The sequence below is a fragment of the Hypanus sabinus genome, chromosome 6, assembly GCF_030144855.1.
Source record: "Hypanus sabinus isolate sHypSab1 chromosome 6, sHypSab1.hap1, whole genome shotgun sequence".
Lineage (NCBI taxonomy): Eukaryota > Metazoa > Chordata > Chondrichthyes > Myliobatiformes > Dasyatidae > Hypanus > Hypanus sabinus.
The window spans coordinates 11,523,792-11,543,013 of record NC_082711.1 but is presented as its reverse complement, the minus strand read 5'-3'; the positions used below and the strand labels follow the sequence as shown (position 1 = coordinate 11,543,013).

The following is a 19,222-nucleotide window of genomic DNA, read 5'->3' as shown; positions in this document are numbered from 1 at the left end:
TGAGCTTCACTAAAAGGCAAATGCCCCCCCCCCCCCACCATGTTGTGCAAATACATTCGATCAGACGATAAACCCCACACTGCTCTGCATGGACATTGCTTTACTACGACTAAGTATTTTGATTTGATTCATGGAGAAAAGGGTCCGAAATAAAACATAAAACATTGGCGTTATTTGTAGAGATTGCATCTTAAAAGACCCTGAAATCAGCACCGTACAATATGCCCCCCACTTGCAAAAACCTTTGTTTTCTCAGCTTTGCTCTCCACTTGGACTTGCTGCCCTTCAACGGTACAGAGAGTGAGGGGCAACCAACAACCCACCCATGGGGGCAATTAACACAGTGGATACAAAGTCTCTCCTCCTCATCCCCACCCCTGCCCCCTCTCCCAAGTCATGGGAACTTGAAGCAGAGCTTAGAAAAACTGGAAAGCCTGGCCACAGTCGTGACTGCTCAGAAAGCAGTCATATGGAGGTGAGGGGGGTGGGTGGTCGGAGGAAAAGCACCCGGCCTGTCCAATGGCAGGACAGTGACATTTCCCAAATTACCAGTGACACTTGTCTAGACTCCTGTTTCCCCTTATCAAGTTATACTGCAATGGCTGCCCACAAGGTAATCTTATACCGTCCCCTATTTAAAATAGCAGTTAAAAATATTATAATTTGGTGCCATGAACTATTGTTAAGCCAATTGATGTAAAATTTAAAAGTTTAATGGCTCTGCAATCTTGTACCCAGCACTTATAATTCAATGTGTTCAGCATAAATAACAGTGCTCATAAAGACTAAGGTGTTTTTTTCTCTCTCGTTTTAAAACATACAGTCATTAAAAGATAAAAGATCTCTGGAATATGCGGAGTACAAAAAAATTAAGTTTGCTTTTCTTTCTCGTCTAAAATTATCAATTTTTGTTTTTCAAAAAGGCACTTCATTCTGCAAAATAGGTCACAGAGTAAGGTCAGCTACTGTAGATCAGTACGACTGTCTGCATAGCAATATCTGTGAAAAGAAACCGAAGAGCAAATAAAACTTTAAAAAATATCACAGAACTGCCCGAATACTTGTTTTTGGTAGGCGGAGAGAAGGAGAGGGTTTATATTCCAACTGCAGTCTGCAGTAGATTCTTTCTTCTCCTTGTTTTCCAACGTGGCATGTGTATGTGTGTGTTTTTTTAAAGTGATAGTTGTTTCCTTTTAAAAGTCTGGTTATGTTTGACTTCCTGACGTCAGGCTTCGAGAGGCTGGACAGTCACCAATCACCATGTCCGTGGTAAGCTCACGGCAGCTAACGCTGAAGTGCTTCCCATTTGGAGATATTTCCCACTCCTACTCCACAAGATGCAGTTCTGATCCAAGCAAGGCATTGGGTGGGTGGGGGACTGAAGGAAACTTCCTTATTACAAAAAAAAAAATCAGAACGCTGAAGGGGGTTGGGGGGAGGGAGGCTGTGGGTGGGATGGAAATTTAAAAAAAAATTGGGCCAAGATCAATGCAAAGAATTTGCCACGAGGACATGCCTGGAGCTCGGTCGCTACCTGCCACGGAGGTTCTGCAGCATAGTGTAAACATCTTCCTCTTTGCTCAGTCCTTCAAAGAATGGAATCAGATCATACAACTCTGTGTCCGACATGTCATCGAACCAGGACTGCACAGGCACCTGCAGAAGAGGAAAAGCACTTTAAAATTTATTTTTATTTAGAGATACAGCATGGAATAGGCCATCCAGCAACCCATCTATTTAACCCTAGCCTAATCACAAGACGATTTGCAATGACCAATTAACCTACTTTGGACTGTGGGAGCACCCAGACCCACATGGTCATGGGAAGGACGTACAAACTTCTTGCAGATGGTGTCAGAACTGAACTCTGAACTCCTTCGCCCCCACCTGTAATAATGTTGCACTAACCACTGTGCTACTGAGGAACCTGACTGCATCAACTAACTTCCTCGCCCCTGAAAAAGCCCTACCATTTACACATTCAGAATCAGGTTTTTGACATACGTGTTGCTTCACAACACATAAATACTACGAGTTGCCCCAATAAAAAGTATTTAAAATATAAATACGTAGTGCAAAAGGAGAGCTCACTGTCTGCTCAGAAATCTGATGTCACAGGGGAAAAGCTGTTTCTGAATTGTTGTGTATGTGTCTTCAGGCTCCTGTACTTCCTCTGATGGTGGCAATGACAAGAGGCCATGTCCTGGGTGATAGGGTCCTTAACGATGGATGCTGCCTTTTTGAGACATTGCCTTTTGAAGATGTCCTTAATAATGGGGAAGCTAGAGCCCGTGATGGAGCTGGGTGATTCTACAGCCTTTTCCGATCCTGTGCAGTGGTCCACCCATACCAGATGGTGACGCAACCAGTGAGAATTCTCTTCTTGGTGCATCTGTAGAGTCTTTGGTGACAATAGCAATAGTCAATACTGGGACATGGATCCCTGAAGGGGTAAAGGTCCACCCTCTAGAAGGGTTGTAGCCCATGTGTATTAGGGGAAACATCAAAACTTAATAGTGTATGGGAACAGGCCCTGTGGCTCACAGTATCTGCTCCAAACATGATCAACTAAAGCTTTTCTGTCTGCACATGATCAATATCTCTTCATTTATTGGTCTAACAGCCTTTTACACAACACTAATGCATCTGCTTCCGATGAGGAGAAACTTCTTCACACAGAGAGTGGTGAATCTGTGGAATTCTCTGCCACAGGAAACAGTTGAGGTCGGTTCATTGGCTATATTTAAGAGGAAGTTAGATATGACCCTTGTGGCTAAAGGGATCAGGGGGTATGGAGAGAAAGCAGGTACAGGGTTCTGAGTTGGATGATCAGCCGATCATACTAAACGGCGGTGCAGCTCGAAGGGCTGAATGGCCTACTCCTGCACCTATTTTCTATGTTTCCATTACCACCCCCAATAGATCGTTCCAGGCACCCACATTTTCACCTGACTACCTAAATTCCACTGTCATATCTATTTTCACCCCCTTTCCTCAGCAGCACATTCCAAGCATTTACCACTCTTTTTAAAAAAAATCTTGCTTTGCACATCTTTAACCTTTCCCCTCTCACCTTAAATGCACGTCTTCTAATTTTTGACATTTCTTCCTTGAGACAAAAGAACCTGACTGCTTAACTTACCTATGCTTCTGATAGTTGCACCAATACCATCAGGTCTCCCCTCAGTACATTTATGCTACTATATATCACCCTCAGATTCATATTCTTGCAGGCATTCACAGAAAAATAAAGAAATACAATTTATGAAAGGCTATACATAAACACAGGGTGGCAGGCTGGAGATACTTCTCTATCAGAGGAGGTATAAGGTGCTCCTTCCCTCCACTCGCCTGCAGATCACCCTTCAGCAAGGTGTAGAACCTGCCAAGCCCCTGATCAGACACGTGAAGCAGGAGAATTGCCATTATGAGCAGCAAGTGCTTACCATTAGTCCTGGTTATGCAACCATTGACACCAGTCAGAGTACTGATAATGGCAGGGATCACCTGTCTTGTAAAGACATTGCCAAGAAGGCAATAGCAAGCCACTTCTGTAGAAAAATTTGCCAAGACCAATCATGGTCATGGAAAGACTGTGATTGCCCACTTCATACGACACGGCACATAATTAAGATGATACACAAAGACTGACAACCAATATGCAAAAGATGACAAATTGTGAAAATAAGTAGTAAAATACTGAGAACATGAAGTGTAGAGGCCTTCAAAGTGAATCGGTAGGTTGTAGAACCAGCTCAGATTTAAGGTGAGTGAAGTTATTCATGCCGATTTAGGAGCTAGATGGTTGAGGGGTAGTAACTGTTCCTGAACCTGGTGGTGAGAGATAGAGTGCTTCTGTACCTCCTACAAGAGAGTAATAGCAGGAAGAGCATGGCCTCAATGGTGGGGGCCCTTGATGCTGGATGCTGCTTTCTTGTGGCAGCACTCCTTGGTAATATACCAGAGCAATTCTATTTGCACTCCCATACTTGTAAATGTCTGACTAGCATTCAAACCTGGGATAGTTCCCTTCAGGAGTCTGGAGGAAAGCTGATAATGTTTTTTGTGTATTTTTAATGAAAATACCAGGAAAGGAAGTTATGCTTGGAATGTATCAATCTCTGGTTAGAGCTCATCTGGAAGGTTATACTGGTTTTTGACAGCATGTGATGAAGGGAGCACAAAAAACTAAATTAGAATAAAAAGATAATAATGTAGAAAATTCAGAGGTGATCCAATTATTGTACCTAAAAGGGATTAAAGAATTTAATGGGGTGGTTGGAATCAAAATATCACTCATTGCTGACCTAACTGTGATCAAGGGAATGGACAGCACTGTATAAATATGAGAAAAGGAGGCTGTCAATTTATGTTAAACACAAGAGATTCTGCAGATGCTGGGAATCTTCAACAAGGAAATCAGGACATGATGAAGTGTCTTGGCCTGAAATGTCAATTATTTATTTGCCTCCATAGATGCTGCCTGACTTGCTGAGTTCCTCTAGCATTTTCTGTCCATGTCACTCCCAAGGGACCATCCCATCAGACCCAATGTCTATCACTTTATTTCTCTCTACCAGCAACTTGCTCTCTCTCCAAGCCTACCAACTTCTCTTTGACTCCACACCCTCCTGGACAAAGGATTAATTTACACCATATGGAGTAGGTCATTCAGCCCTTTTTACCGTGCTACACCATGAATTAAGATCCAGGGTTTATTTTACCAGCAATGCACTCACATGTCTTAATTCCCTCCATGTTTGACTAGCGAGCAATGTTTGTTTTGAATGAAGCCTTTACAGCTCTCTGAGTGAGAGGATAGGCTGGTGAGCCTTACATCAGAGTGTGAAAACTATTGAATATTCTCAAGTATAGGATTTAGAAACATAGAAAACCAACAGCAAAATACAAGCCCTTCGGCCTACAATGCTGTGCCGAACATGTACTTACTTTAGAAATTACCCGGATTAACCATAGCCCTCTATTTTTCTAAGCTCCACGTACCTATCCAGGAGTCTCCTAAAAGACCCTATTGTTTCCGCCTCCACCACCGTTGTCAGCAGCCTGTTCCATGCATTCACCACTATCGGAGTAAAAAACTTCCCGACATCTCCTCTGTATCTACTTCCAAGCAGCTTAAAACTGTGCCCTCTCGTGCCAGCCACTTCAGCCCTGGGAAAAAGCCTCTGACTATCCACACGATCAATGCCTCTCATCATCTTATACACCTCTATCAGGTCACCTGTCATCCTCCATCGCTCCAAGGAGAAAAGGCCAAGTTCAATCAACCTATTCTCATAAGGCATGCTCCCAAATCCAGGCAACATCCTCGTAAGTCACCTCTGCACTCTTTCGATAGTTTCCACATCCTTCCTGTAGTGAGGTGACCAGAACTGAGTGCAGTACCTCAAGTGGGGTCTGACCAATGTCTTATATAGCTGTAACATTACCTTTCAGCTCTTAAACTCAATCCCACAATTGATGAAGGCCAATGCACGGTATGCCTTCTTAACCACAGTCAACCTGTGCAGCAGCTTTGAATGTCTGATGGACTTGGACCCCAAGATCCCTTGATCCTCCACACTGCCAAAAGTCTTACCATAAATACTGTATTCTGCCATCATATTTGACCTACCAAAATGAACCACTTCACACTTATCTGGATTGAACTCCATCTGCCACTTCTCAGCCCAATTTTGCATCCTATCAATGTCCTGCTGTAACCTCTGACAGCCCTCCATACTATCCATAACACCCCCAACCTTTGTGTCATCAGTAAACTTACTAACCCATCCCTCCACTTCCTCATCCAGGTCATTTATAAAAATCACTAAGAGAAGGGGTCCCAGAACAGATCCCTGAGGTACACCACTGGTCACCGGCCTCCATGCAGAACATGACCCATCTACAACCACTCTTTGTCTTCTGCGAGCAAGCCAATTCTGGATCCACAAAGCAAGGACTCTTGGATCCCATGTCTCCTTGCTTTCTCAATTAGCCTTGCTGAAATCCAAATACACTACATCTACAGCTCTACCTTCTTCAATGTGTTTAGTCACATCCTCAAAAAATTCAATCAGGCTTCTAAGGCATAACCTGCCTTTGACAAAGCCATGCTGACTATTCCTAATCATATTATGCTTCTCCAAATGTTCACATATCCTGCCTCTCAGGATCTTCTCCATCAACTTACCAAACACTGAGGTAAGACTCACTGGTCTATAATTTCCTGGGCTATCTCTACTCCCTTTCTTGAATAAGGGAACAACATCCGCAGCCCTCCGGAACCTCTCCCATTCCCATTGATGATTCAAAGATCATTGCCAGAGGCTCAGCAATCTCCTCCCTTGCCTCCCACAGTAGCCTTGGGTACATCTCATCCAATCCCGGAGACTTATCCAACTTGATGCTTTCCAAAAGTTCCTGCACGTTCTCTTTCTTACATGCTCTACATGCTCAAGCTTTCCAGTCTGCTGAAAGTCATCCCTACAAATAGCAAGATCCTTTTCCGTAGTGAATACTGGAACAAAGTATTCATTAACCAATAACACACACAAAATGCTGGTAGAACACAGCAGGCCAGGCAGCATTGATAGGGAGAAGTGCTGTCGACGTTTCAGGCCGAGACCTTTCGTCAGGACTTATTCATTAAGCACCTCTGTTATCTCCTCCAGTTCCATACACACTTTTCCACTATCAGATTTGATAGGTCCTATTCTTTCACATCTTACCCTTTTGCTCTTCACATACTTGGGGTTTTCCTTAATCTTGCTCATCAAGGCTTTCTCATGGCCCCTTCTAGCTCTCCTAATTTCATTCTTAAGCTCCTTCTTGCTAGCCTTATAATCTTTTTTGAACCTTTTGTAAGCTTTTCTTTTCTTTGACTAGATTTACAGCAGCCTTTGTACACCACAGTTCCTGTACCCTACCATCCTTTCCGTCTCACTGGAACGTACTTATGCAGAACTCCACGCAAATATCCCCTCAACATTTGCCACATTTTTGCCATACACTTCCCTGAGAAAATCTGTTCCTGATTTATGCTTCCAAGTTCCTGCCTGATAGCTTCATATTTCCCCTTACTCCAATTAATGCTTTCTTAACTTGTCTGTTCCTATCACTCTCCAATGCTATGGTAAAGGAGATAGAATGGTGATCACTATCTCCAAAATGCTCTCCCACTGAGAGACCTGACAGCTGATTTACTCACATCTGGAAAAGCATGAACTTATTAGAAGTACTTAACATGGCTTTGTGCAGGGAGGTCTTGTCCTATGAAAAAATAAGTTTTTGAGGTGCTTTTCAGGGGGTAATGGAAATGATTGATGAGGGCAGGGCAGTGGATGTGGACTTTAGTAAAACATTTGTCAAAATTCGTCATGGTAGGCTGGGATTAAGGCACATGGGATACAAGATTATTTGGTAGACTGGATTCAAAATTAACTTGGCTATAGAAGACAAGAGTGTACTAGTGGAGATATCTCATTCTGATTAGAAGTCTATAACTAGAAAAAAGGATCTGTGCTGAAACCACTGCTGTGTGTGATATATTTGGATATGAATGTAAGTGGAATGATCTATAAGTATTTGGACAACGCAATAATTGGTGTTGTGGATAGTGAGGGAGGTTGTCAAAGGATATATACAAGTCGGAAATGTGGGTGCAGGAATTGCATAGTTTAATTCAGATAAATGTGAAGTGATGCATTTTGAGAAGATATGAAGAGGTGCAGAATAAGTTTCAGACACAAAATGCTGGAGGAACTCAGCAGACCAGGCAGCATCTATGGAAAGGTGTAAACAGGTGATGTTTTGGGCCGAGACCTTTCATCAGAACTAGACAGAAAAGATTGAGAAGTCAGAGAAGATTGAGAAATCAGAAGTCAGAAGACATGTGGTGGGGGTGGGGAAGAGGAGGAAGAAGTACAAGGTGGTAATTGATAGGTGAAACCAGGAGAGTAAAGAGCTGAGAAGTTGATTGGTGAAAGAGATAAAGGGCTGGAGCAGAGAGAATCTGATAGGAAAAGGTAGAAGAACATGGAAGAAGGGGAAGGAAGAGAAGCACCAGAGGGAAATGATGGGCAGAAAAGGTGAGAGACAAAAAGGGAAATGGGGAATGGTGAAGGGGGGGGGGGAAGAGAGCATTGGGGCAATTACCAGAAGTTCGAGAAATCGATGTTCATGCTATCAGGTTAGAGGCCATCGACTGACATGTTGGAATGGGAGTGGGAAGTAGAAATGAAATGGATGGCCACCAGGAGGCTCTGCTTCTTCTGGTGGATGGAGTGTAGGTGCTCAGTGAAGCAGTTCTGGACTCAGCTCAGTGCATCATAGAAACCAGTCTCCCCTCTATAAATGCCTTCTATACCTCGGTGCCCCAGTAAAGCAGACAACATAATTAAAGACCCCATTCACCCCAGACTCTCTCTTTCTCTATCTTATCGGGCAGAAGATACAGAAGCTCGAAAGCAAATACCCAGGCTCAAAGACAGCTTCTATCCTGTTGTTGTAAGACTACCAAACAGTTCCCTCGAATGATGAGCTGGACTCTTGACCTCACAATCTACTTTGCCATGGCCTTGCACCTCACTGTCTGCCTGCACTGCCCCTTCTCTGTAACTCTGCACTCTCATTGTTTTCCCATGTACCACCTCAAAGCACTGTTGTAATGAAATGACTGCCTGGAGGGCACAAAAATCAGTTTTTCATTATATCTCAACACATGTGACAATAGTAAACCAATTTAGCAATAAATCCTCATTAAGACCCTAAGACACAGGAGCACAATTAGGCCCTGTGGCCCATCCAGTCTGTGATGGCAGGACTTTCATATGAAGAAAGACTGGATCGACTAGGCTTATACTCACTGGAATTTAGAAGATTGAGGGGAGATCTTACTGAAACGTATAAAATTCTAAAGGGATTGGACAGGCTAGATGCAGGAAAATTGTTTCCAATGTTGGGGAAGTCAAGAACGAGGGGTCACAGTTTAAGGATAAAGGGGAAGCCTTTTAGGACCGAGATGAGGAAAAACTTCTTCACACAGAGAGTGGCGAATCTGTGGAATTCTCTGCCACAGCAAACAGTTGAGGCCGGTTCATTGGCTATATTTAAGAGGAAGTTAGATATGGCCCTTGTGGCTAAAGGGATCAAGGGGTATGGAGAGAAAGCAGGTACAGGGTTCTGAGTTGGATGATCAGCCATGATCATACTGAATGGCGGTGCAGGCTCGAAGGGCCGAATGGCCTACTCCTGCACTTATTTTCTATGTTTCTATTCTCCTGCTAACTCTCTGTAATCTTTCATGCCTTTACTAATCAAGAACTTAGCAACCTCCTCTTTAAGTATACCTAATAACTTTATCTCTACAGCCATCTGTGGCAATGAATTCTACAGATTTACCATCTGGCTAAAAAAATTCCTCCTCATCTTTGTTTTAAAGGGACATTCTTCTATTCTGAGACTATACCCGCCAGTCCGAGACTCCTTCATGATAGGAAACATCCTCTCCGCATCCATTCTATCTAGGCCTTTCAATATTCAATAGGTTTCAATGAGATTCCCCCTCCTCTCAATCTTCTAAACCACAGTGAGTACAAGCCCAGAGCCACCAAATGCTCTACATACATTAATCCTTTCATTCCTGAAATCATTAACTCTCCTATTTATTTCCGTGGTCTTATATCTCTCCCTATATATTCTAGCATTTCCCCTACCATTGGTCTGAGGCCTGGTCTGTAGTCTTCCCTCTGTAAGTACAGTCACATCTATAACCCTCCCATCTAGTAGCCAATTAACCAACCAGCATGTGAGAGGAAAGCCACAAGTTCAGAGGGAGGAATGTGTGAACAGCACAGACATCAGCCGAGGTAAAGATGAATCATTAAGGACCCATCACCTATGCCGTCTTCTCATTACTACCATTAGGGAAGAGGTACAGGAGCCTGAAGACATACATTCAACAAATCAGGAACAGCTTCTTGCCCTCTGTCACCAGATTTCTGAATGGACAATAAACCCATGAACACTCCTTCGGTATTTTTTCTATTTTCCCTTCTTTTTGTACTACACTACCTATTTAATTTTTGAAGACTTTTTCTGTTGATCAGTGTCAAAAAAGCAAATTAAATCCACTGTGATTCAATATTGTAAAACATGAAAACTTCCAAGGGGAGTGAATACTTTACCTGGGCACCGTATACACGTGGCCCCATGTGCCACCTGGGCACTAGGGGTTCAGGCGACAACGTACACACACGCACACTCAGCTTTAGGTACTTCACTAGTCTGTTCGTATTTTTAAAAGAACCTGGAGTGATATGGGTTTCCCTATGGACTGACTTTCAAGGTCTCCACCACTCATGTTCTCGGTTCTTTCTTTCTTTCTTTCTTTCTATCTATCTATCTATCTATCTATTTATTATTTTGTATTTGCACAGATTGCCTCCCTTTCTACATTGGTTGCTTGTCAGCCTTTGCTTGTAACTTTCCATTGATTCTATTGTATTTTTTTGTCCTACTGTGAATGCCTGCAAGAAAATGAATCTTAGGGTTGTATGTGGTGACATACACATACGCTGATAATAAATTTACTTTGAACTTTGGTTGTGGCACGTATAATAATATCACTAAAGAATAACTTGGACAAGTACATGGAGGGGCAGAGCTTAGAGGGATAAGGGTCAAACGCAGGAAACTGGGGCTAACACTATGGTCAGCATGGACTAGATGGGCCAAAGGGCCTGTGTCTGTGCTCTACTGCTTTATGACTCTATACAGAAAGAAATATGTTAAAGCATTGTCCACCTCCGAAGACTGAGCTGGCATATTAATACAACACACACAAAATGCTGGAGGAATTCAGCAGGCCAGGCAGCATCTGTGGAAAAGAGTCTAGTCGATGTATCGGGCTGAGACCCTTCATCAGGACTGGAGAGAAAAAGATAAGGAATGAGAGTTAGAGGTGGGGGGAAGGGGAGGAAGAAACACAATAAACATCTCCTGTATATCAGTGAGAACCACAGTAGATTGGGACACTGCTTCACTGAGCATCTATGCTCCATCTGCCAGAAAAGGTAAGAACTCCCAGTGGCCACCCATTTTAATTCCACTTTCCATTCCAAACGGCCACGGCCTCCTCTGCTGTCATGGTGAGGCCATGTTCAGGTTGGAGGAGCAACACCTTAAATTCCATCTGGGTAGCCTCCAACCTGATGGCGTGAACATCAATTTCTCCAACTTCCAGTAATGCCCCCCCCACCCCTTCATCAATCCAATTTCCCTCTCTCGCCTTATCTCTTTATCTGTCCATCACCTCCCTCTGGAGCTCCTTCCCCTTTTAGAAACAGAAAACCTACAGCACAATACAGGCCCTTTGGCCCACAATGCTGTGCCGAACATATACTTACTTTAGAAATTAACTAGGGTTACCCATTGCCCTCTATGTTTCTAAGCTCCATCTACCTAAGAGACTCTTAAGAGACCCGATTCTATCCGACTCCACCACCGTTGCTGGCAGCCCATTCCACGCACTCGCCGCTCTGAGTAAAAAAAATCTGTACCTACTCCCCAGCACCTTAAACCTGTGTCCTCTCGTGGCAACCATTTCAGCCCTGGGAAAAAGCCTCTGACTATCCACACGATCAATGCCTCTCATCATCTTATACACCTCTATAAGGTCACCTCTCATCCTCCGTTGCTCCACGGAGAAAAGGCCAAGTTCACTAAATCTATTTTCATAAGTCATGCTCCCAAATCCAGGCAACATCCTTGTAAATCTCCTCTGCACCCTTTCTATAGTTTCCACATCCTTCATGTAGTAGGGTGACCTGAACTGAGCGCAGAACTCCAAGTGGGGTCTGACCACGTCCTTCTTTTGTCCTCACCTATCAGGCACCTCTTCTCTAGCCATTTTTCTTTCACCAATCAACTTCCCAGCTCTTTAGTTCACCCCTCCCCCCAATTTCCCAGTTTCACCATCTGCTTGCATTTCTTCCTCCCTTTCCCCCACCTGCTAACCCCGATTCTTCATCTTTATTTCTCCAGTCCTGATGAAAGGTCTCAGCCTGAAATGTTGACTGTACTCTTTTCCATAGACACTGCCTGGCCTGCTGAGTTCCTCCAGCACTTTGTGTGTGTGGCTCTGGATTTGCAGCCATCTGCAGATCTTGTTTATGAGCAGCACAGTTAATGTTTAATTGCTAACAGTTAATCAGCCATGAACCTATTGGAATAATGGCCTAGCTCTGCTCCTACGTCTTATGGTCTGTATCACCTCACCCCCACCCCCCGCAGATCACTGTGACTAGTATGACTATAACAAAACTGCAACTGTGTCAAGTTGTGGTTACCTACCAGCATGAAAGATAACAATAAGATTGAAAGAGTAAAGAGAAGATCTACAAGAATCTTGCAAGGACTTCAGGACCTGAGACGTTTGGACAGGCTAGGACTTTATTCTCTGGAGCATAGGGGAATGACGGGAGATTTGACAGAGGTATACAAAGTTCAATAGGTACATTTAATGTCAGAAATGTATACAATATACATCTTGAAATTTTTTTTCCTCACTAACTTCCATGAAAAGAGAGGAGTGCCCCAAAGAATGAATGACATTTAAATGTCAGAACCCCAAAGCCTCCCCCCAACTCCCTCCTCCCATGCACAAGCAACAGGTAGGCAATGGCCCCTCCACCTCACCAGCAAAAACAGCATCGGCGCCCCCCCCCCCCCACCCCACCAAGCACTCAAGCATGATGCAAAGCATCAACACAAGGGGTTTGGATGCGGTGAATGCAAGCAGGCTTTCCCCCAGAGACTGCGACCAGAGTTCATGGTGAAGGGGAACATAAAGAGGGACTTATTCACTCAGAGAGTGGTGAGAGTGGGGAATGAGCTGCCAGCAGAAGCGGTGGATGTGGATTCAATTTCAACATTTAAGAGAAGTTTAGATAGGTCCATGAATAGGAGGAGCATGGAGGACTATGCTCTGGTGACAGGTCAATGCAACTATGCAACATAGTTTAGCAAGGACTAGATGGACTAAAGGGCCTGTTCTGTGCTGTAGTGGTCTATGACCTGTAACAGAAGTGCCAAGGAAGTCAAAGGGAATGACAGATCCAGCTTCATAACCAGCAAAGCCAGGGAGGTCAGTACTGTGCGACTCCTCCCCACTTTCCAAGGCCAAAACAGAGGCAATGGAGAAGATACTTCAGGTAGAGGAACTGGGCACAGTTTCAGAATAGAAGTACCTCTCTTTAGAACAGAGGTGAGGGGAATTTCTTTAGACACAGCGTGTTGGATCTGTGGAATTCTAAGATCTTTCAGTAACCAACTGACCAAATATCAGCAAGGACAAATGTTATTTATTTATTTAGCGATACAGTGCGGAACAGGCCTTTTTGGCCCTTACAGCTGCACTGCCCAGCAACCCACTTATTTAACACTAGCCCAATCACAGGGCATTTTACAATGGTCAATTAACCTAATAAACGGAAGGAAACCCATGTGGTCACAAGGTGAACATACAAACTCCTTACAGACAGCACTGGAATTGAATTCTCATTGTGATAATTGCAACTGTGGCACCTATTGAGTGGCACCAGCCAGTTCTTCAAACAAGCCAGATCAAAGTAGCTAGCTAAACAGTAATGTACAGTTTGCAAACTAAAAATAGCCATACATGCAAAAATAGCAGTCTAGACTTTGATCAGAATCCAATGAACTTGACCAAAAGCTACTCATGGCTTCCAAAAGCAGAATGTGGAAACATACAATAAGAAAATATACAGCTGTCTGTGATTAAAAGGAGACTGTGTGACTCAGAATCAAAATCGGGTTTAATATCACTGGCACATATCATGAAATTTGTTGCTTTGCACATTGCAATATGTAATGATAATAATAAACTATAAAATATAATATGAAACACAAGTTAAATTAAATATGCAACTAGTGCAAAAAAAAACAAGAAAATAGTGAGGTAGTGTGTCTTCTAGCTCCTGTACCTGCTTCCTGATGGTAGCAATGAGAAGATGGTATGTACTAAGTGACGGAAATCCTTAATGATGGACGCCACCTTCTTGTGGCATTGCATTTTGAAGGTGTTTCTAAGCTTGTGTGAAAATCGCTGTCTAGTCTGATGAGCAAGTGAACTACTAAAGGCAAAGAAGAGGAAGAGTCCATTTGGCCTCTCATGTCTGCTCCTCTATTTTGCCAAGATTATCACTGATCCTTTCAATACTAACTCCAAATCCCACTCCTTTCTTCATATCAAAAAATTCTACCACAAATTTACCCACAATAGAACAACAGTTAGCTTTATATCTCCAGCTGTAAGATCGGGGTTCAGTTCCCACTACTGTCTGTGAGGAGTTCGTATGCTCTCCCCAAGACTGTGTGGTTTCCTCCCACATTCTAAAGGTGTACGGCTTAGGGTTAGTGAGTTAGTTAGGGTATGTGCTATGTTGTCACCAGAATCCTTGCTGACTCAAAATGACACGTTTCACTGGATGTTTTGATATACATGTGACACATAAAACTAATCTCTGACGTTTTAAATTCATCTGAGAATACATTTCTCAGGTTTGTCTCGATGGGACTAATCAGAATAGTTTGGCATGAATTAGATGGGCTGAGGGGCCTGTTTCTGCCCTGTAGTACTATAACTCTTTAACGATGTCTCCTACAAAGCTGCTGCAATCATGTAGCACTACATTACATCGGCCTGGATTTTCCAGTGAAATGACTCGGGACAGAGTGCTGCTCACTGAGCCAAGACCAACACTGACCAGGCAAGGGCAGACTCCACAGAAGGGCAGCTGAAAGTGCCAGATAGGGAAGACACAGGCTTCTCAACCCAGTGATCCAGTATGGAATTCTGGCTCAATTCTAAAGAATATTTGGTCAGCAGGTGTGAGAAAGCATCTGAAGATCAAGATTCAAGTTCAAGTTTAATTGCCATTCAACCATGTACATGAACACAGCCGAATGAATCAGCGTTCCTCTGGCGTCAAGGTGCAAAACACAGTACCAACAGTCACACACAGCACATTCAATTATAATGGCATACAAACATATAGCCCAAGTCCTTGAGTGTCATGCCCTGTAGATCGATGGAGCATGGACGTTCTCCTGCAGCCATGTTTCCATAGAACAAGCCCACAGCAGCTCACCCCACGCAAGTGCAGCCACAGAGAAGCGAACACTGGAGGACAGCACCAACAGGTGGAAGAGATGCTGACAGAGGTTTGGATCTGCACGCTGTAGGAGACCCTTGTGTGAGCATCACATGGTTGGAAGACAGGCATGTTTTACTTGGACCTCTGCATTATCAATGGAGCAACGTGGACACGGTCAGAAGGGAATACTCACTGCATTTTCAGGATGGAAGATGTAGGATGCCGGCGAATTATCCACTATAATGACTTTACTCAAGTCCCTCCCTAGCCGACTGAGATCTTTGACATAGTTCCCCCGGTGGAAAACGCAGGATTCTCTGAAGAGCCTGGCCCTGAAAACTCCCCAGCGGTCCAGCAGGTCGGCCACAGGATCTGCATACTTTGAGAGAAAGAGGGAAAGAGCAGGCAAAAAAAGGAGTTATGGCTCAGTGACTAACATGATGCACTTCCAAACTACGATACAAAAGCAGCAGTCCAACATCTGAAGCCCATTTTCACAGCTAGAACAGCTCTGCTAAAAACCACGTGCTTTATCAAAGGCAATATTTTCCCAGCTTAACAAAAGCAACTGCCGCTGTGAGTGCTCAGATGGAAAGATCTCTAGAAGGGCATCCAAGGGACAGGCCTTGGGGTGACATGGAAGGTTATGCACTATAAAACACAGCAGCAGCATGAGGCCATTCAGCCTATCATGTTTGCTTACTATGTAACAGTGCAAGCTTGAAGGACCTGCTGTCATCACTAGATCAATTTGTTGGCAAGCTTGTGAAGGGTGAGAAGTTTTAGGGAACATGAGGGTGTGGAATGAGCTGCCAGCACAAGTGGTGCATGTGAGCTCGATTTCAAGGTTTAAGAGAAGTTTGGATAGGTACATGGATGGTAGGAGTATGAAGGGTTATGGTCCCAGTGCAGGTCGATGGGAGTAGGCAGTTTAAATGGTTTTGGCATGGACTAGATGGGCCAAAGGGCCTATTTCTGTACTGTACTTCTCTATGACATTATACTGATCTAAAAACAGATAATCTAAATATTATTTTGCTTGGGTACTCAATGTAAACTGTTAAATCAAACTGGCAAGTGAGTTGAATCATTTGTGAAGCAGTCTCCTGTTGACTGGGCTAACAAAAAGGAGAACACAATGAGCATCGAGGTTATACGAGAAAGTACGGCCAGTAGCAATGGACGTGGAATCTTTTGAGAGGGTGCAGATGAGATTTACCAGGATGTTGCCTGGTCTAGACAGCATGTCCTACGAGGAAAGGCTGAGTGAGCTAGGGCTCTTTTCTCTAGAGAAAAGGAGCGTGAGAAGTGGCTTGATAGAAGTGTACAAGATGATAAAACGCAGTGGGCATCCAGAGTCTACTTCCTAGGGTGGCAATGGCTAATATGAAGAGGCATAATTTTAAAGCGACTGGAGGAAAGTATAGGGGAGAATGTCACTGTTCTTTACACAGGGAGTGATGGGTTTGCGGAACACCCTGACAAGGGGCGTGATACAGGCAGATACTTTAAGGAGATTTAAGGAACTCCTAGACAGACGCATACTAAATATAAAAATTGAAGGCTGTGTAGGAGGGAAGGATTAGATTGATCTTCGAGTAGGTTAAAAGTTTGACCAAAGGGCCTATACAGTGCTGTAGAGTTCTATGTTCTAATATCACGATGTTCTCTTTTCCATGAGCTGTACTGCAGCACAAGGAGTTCAGTTAGCCAGCCCATTGTCTACCTGTCATCCGATTTGATGGAGCTTTTTGATTTCTCTGCACTCATTCTTCACTGCCTTCCTTCAAGGCACAGGCACTAGTGGAACAAAGAGTGGGTAACATTTCTAAGAATGGGTTGTGGTTTGAGTGGGCTCACTCAAGATATTCCTGGAATCATAGAATAAATATGACCACTGCGTCCATGCTGGTTGTAAAAGCGCTCCCCAGCCTGACCCCGTCCGTCTATACCTCATGGCTCTACAGGTGTACATAAAACATGGAAATGTACTGCACAGGATCAGGACCCTCAGCCACTCTGCCTATACTGACTGCCAAAATGCGATAAGAATTTCTGTCTCTAACATCTACCACACCCTCGTTTTCTCTTCTCTATCTATTCTCTCCACCACCCTATGTGGCTTCAGACCCTGAAGGGAAATGGGTCCTATATATTTATTTTTTTTATATTATTTAGAGATACTGCATGGAACAGACCCTTTCAGGCCTAACAAGCTGCAGCATCCAGCAACCCACCTGTTTAACCCTAGCCTAATCACAGAACGATTTACAATGATCAATTCAAACAGCCAGGACATCTTTGGACTTGCTGTTTGGACGACTGTGGGAGGAAACCAGAGCACTGGAGGGAATCCAGGCAGTCATGAGCAGAATGTAAAACTTCCTTACAGATAGTGCCAGAATTGAACTCCATACTCTAGAACGCCCCATGCTGTAACAGCGTCACAGTAATCACTATGTTACTGTGCCACCCCTATCACTCCACCTGGGTCCTCATAATCTTATACAACTGAGTGGTCTCAGCTGCAAAGAAAATAAACATCCACTCTTTAATCGAGCTACAATCATCCTCAAAGATCTTTGCATTGTCTGCAGTGTGGTCACATCTTTCATGCAAGTGGTAATTACAACTGTACAAGGCACTGTGGTTCAAACTAGTGTTGCGTAATGTCTCTCTTATGTTCTATACCTTAACTATTAAAAATAAATCATCTGTCCTGCCTACATCTTCTTGAATATTAGGTAGTGAATCTCTAGCATTTTTCAACCCCAAGGGTGCTGGAGGCCAGATTTAACCAGAATGAACGTATGGGGTGCTACGGTAGCACAACACTATTACTGCTCAAAGCACTGGAATTTGTAATTCAATTTGGACATCCTCTGTAAGAAATCTCTGTACGTTCTCCACATGACTGCGCGTATTTCCTCCGGGTGCTCTGGTTTCCTCCCACAGTCCAAAGATGTAAATTGTCCTGTGATTAGGCTAGGGATAAACATGTCGATTGCTGAGCGACGTGACTCTATGGGCCGGAAAGGCTTATTTCACGTTGTATCGCTAAATAAATAACAAATATTTGAGGAGGAGATATTTAAAAAATTGAGGAATTGAGGGCTATAGGGAACTGGCACAGAAGAGGAGATGAGGCTCGCATAGATTAGTTGTGAGCATATTGGCAAGTTCGATTTGCCAGGTGACCTACTCCTTCTCCCATTCCCTTGTGTGTTTCTGCTCTCTTTATGAATCTGTTGATCTTTAAGCAGGATTCAGTTGCTCTATATCATTCAGTCTCAGCTTTCCCAGCAACTAGATATTTCCCTTCTCTGCTGGAAATTCCCACATACAGTACCTCACAATTCTCTGGATTAAATTTCATTTAGGACCAGAGGGTAGGGAATCCATAAAATTCATTGCCAAAGATGACTGTGGAGGTCAAGTCACTGGCTATATTTAAAGCGCAGTTTGATAGGTTCTGGATTTGTGAAGATGGTGAAGATTACAGGGGATGGGGAGAATGGAGTTGAGAGGGAAAATAAATCAGCCATGATAGAATGGTAAAACAGACTCGATGGACCAAATGGCCGAATTCTGTTCCAATGTCTCATAGTATTACTTCTTGCTGAAATAGCTAGACCATTTAAATCTTCTCACGGGGTGGTTTCTCCTCCCTGTATTAACCAAGTGGCAAATGTTAGTTACATCCGCAAACACTTTTGTCTGTTATCAGTTCACTTACATATTTGCGTTGCCTAGGTAAAAAATGTTGAGGCAGGAGCAGATCTTCATCCTGAATTGGGGATGGTATCCCACTCCCACCCTCCCTCTCCAACACACACAGACATGTTGATACTGAAACCTGCTGCTAGAGGAGGTGTTGCAATGAAGTAGTAGATAAAATTACTATGTTTAAGAAGCATTTAGACAGACAACTATAAACACAAGAGATTCTGGAAATCCAGAACCACACGCACAAGAAGTCATGGACAGGAATGAACAGTCAACATTTCGTGCTGAGATCTGTCATCAGGATGAGTTCTGGATCA

At 43.5% G+C, this 19,222-nt stretch overlaps 1 protein-coding gene and 1 long non-coding RNA gene across 5 annotated transcripts in view; one reads left to right on the top strand and one right to left on the bottom strand.

Moving 5' to 3' along the window:
- Window positions 1-697: 697 nt before the first annotated feature.
- Window positions 698-19,222, bottom strand: part of ctdspla (CTD (carboxy-terminal domain, RNA polymerase II, polypeptide A) small phosphatase-like a) — a 243,551-nt gene continuing 225,026 nt past the window's right edge. For all 4 annotated transcript variants that reach the window (XM_059971713.1, XM_059971714.1, XM_059971715.1 and 1 more), the window contains 2 exons: window positions 15,373-15,558; window positions 698-1,656 (listed from right to left, as the gene is read on the bottom strand). In XM_059971713.1, coding sequence (XP_059827696.1) covers window positions 1,531-1,656; window positions 15,373-15,558 — 312 coding nt within the window. In that variant the 3' untranslated portion in view covers window positions 698-1,530. The remainder of the gene's footprint in view (window positions 1,657-15,372; window positions 15,559-19,222) is intronic.
- LOC132395309 (uncharacterized) overlaps window positions 1,670-19,222 on the top strand; it is a 34,168-nt gene continuing 16,615 nt past the window's right edge. Inside the window, exon 1 of the long non-coding RNA XR_009512560.1 lies at window positions 1,670-7,563. This is a non-coding gene — a long non-coding RNA (uncharacterized LOC132395309). The remainder of the gene's footprint in view (window positions 7,564-19,222) is intronic.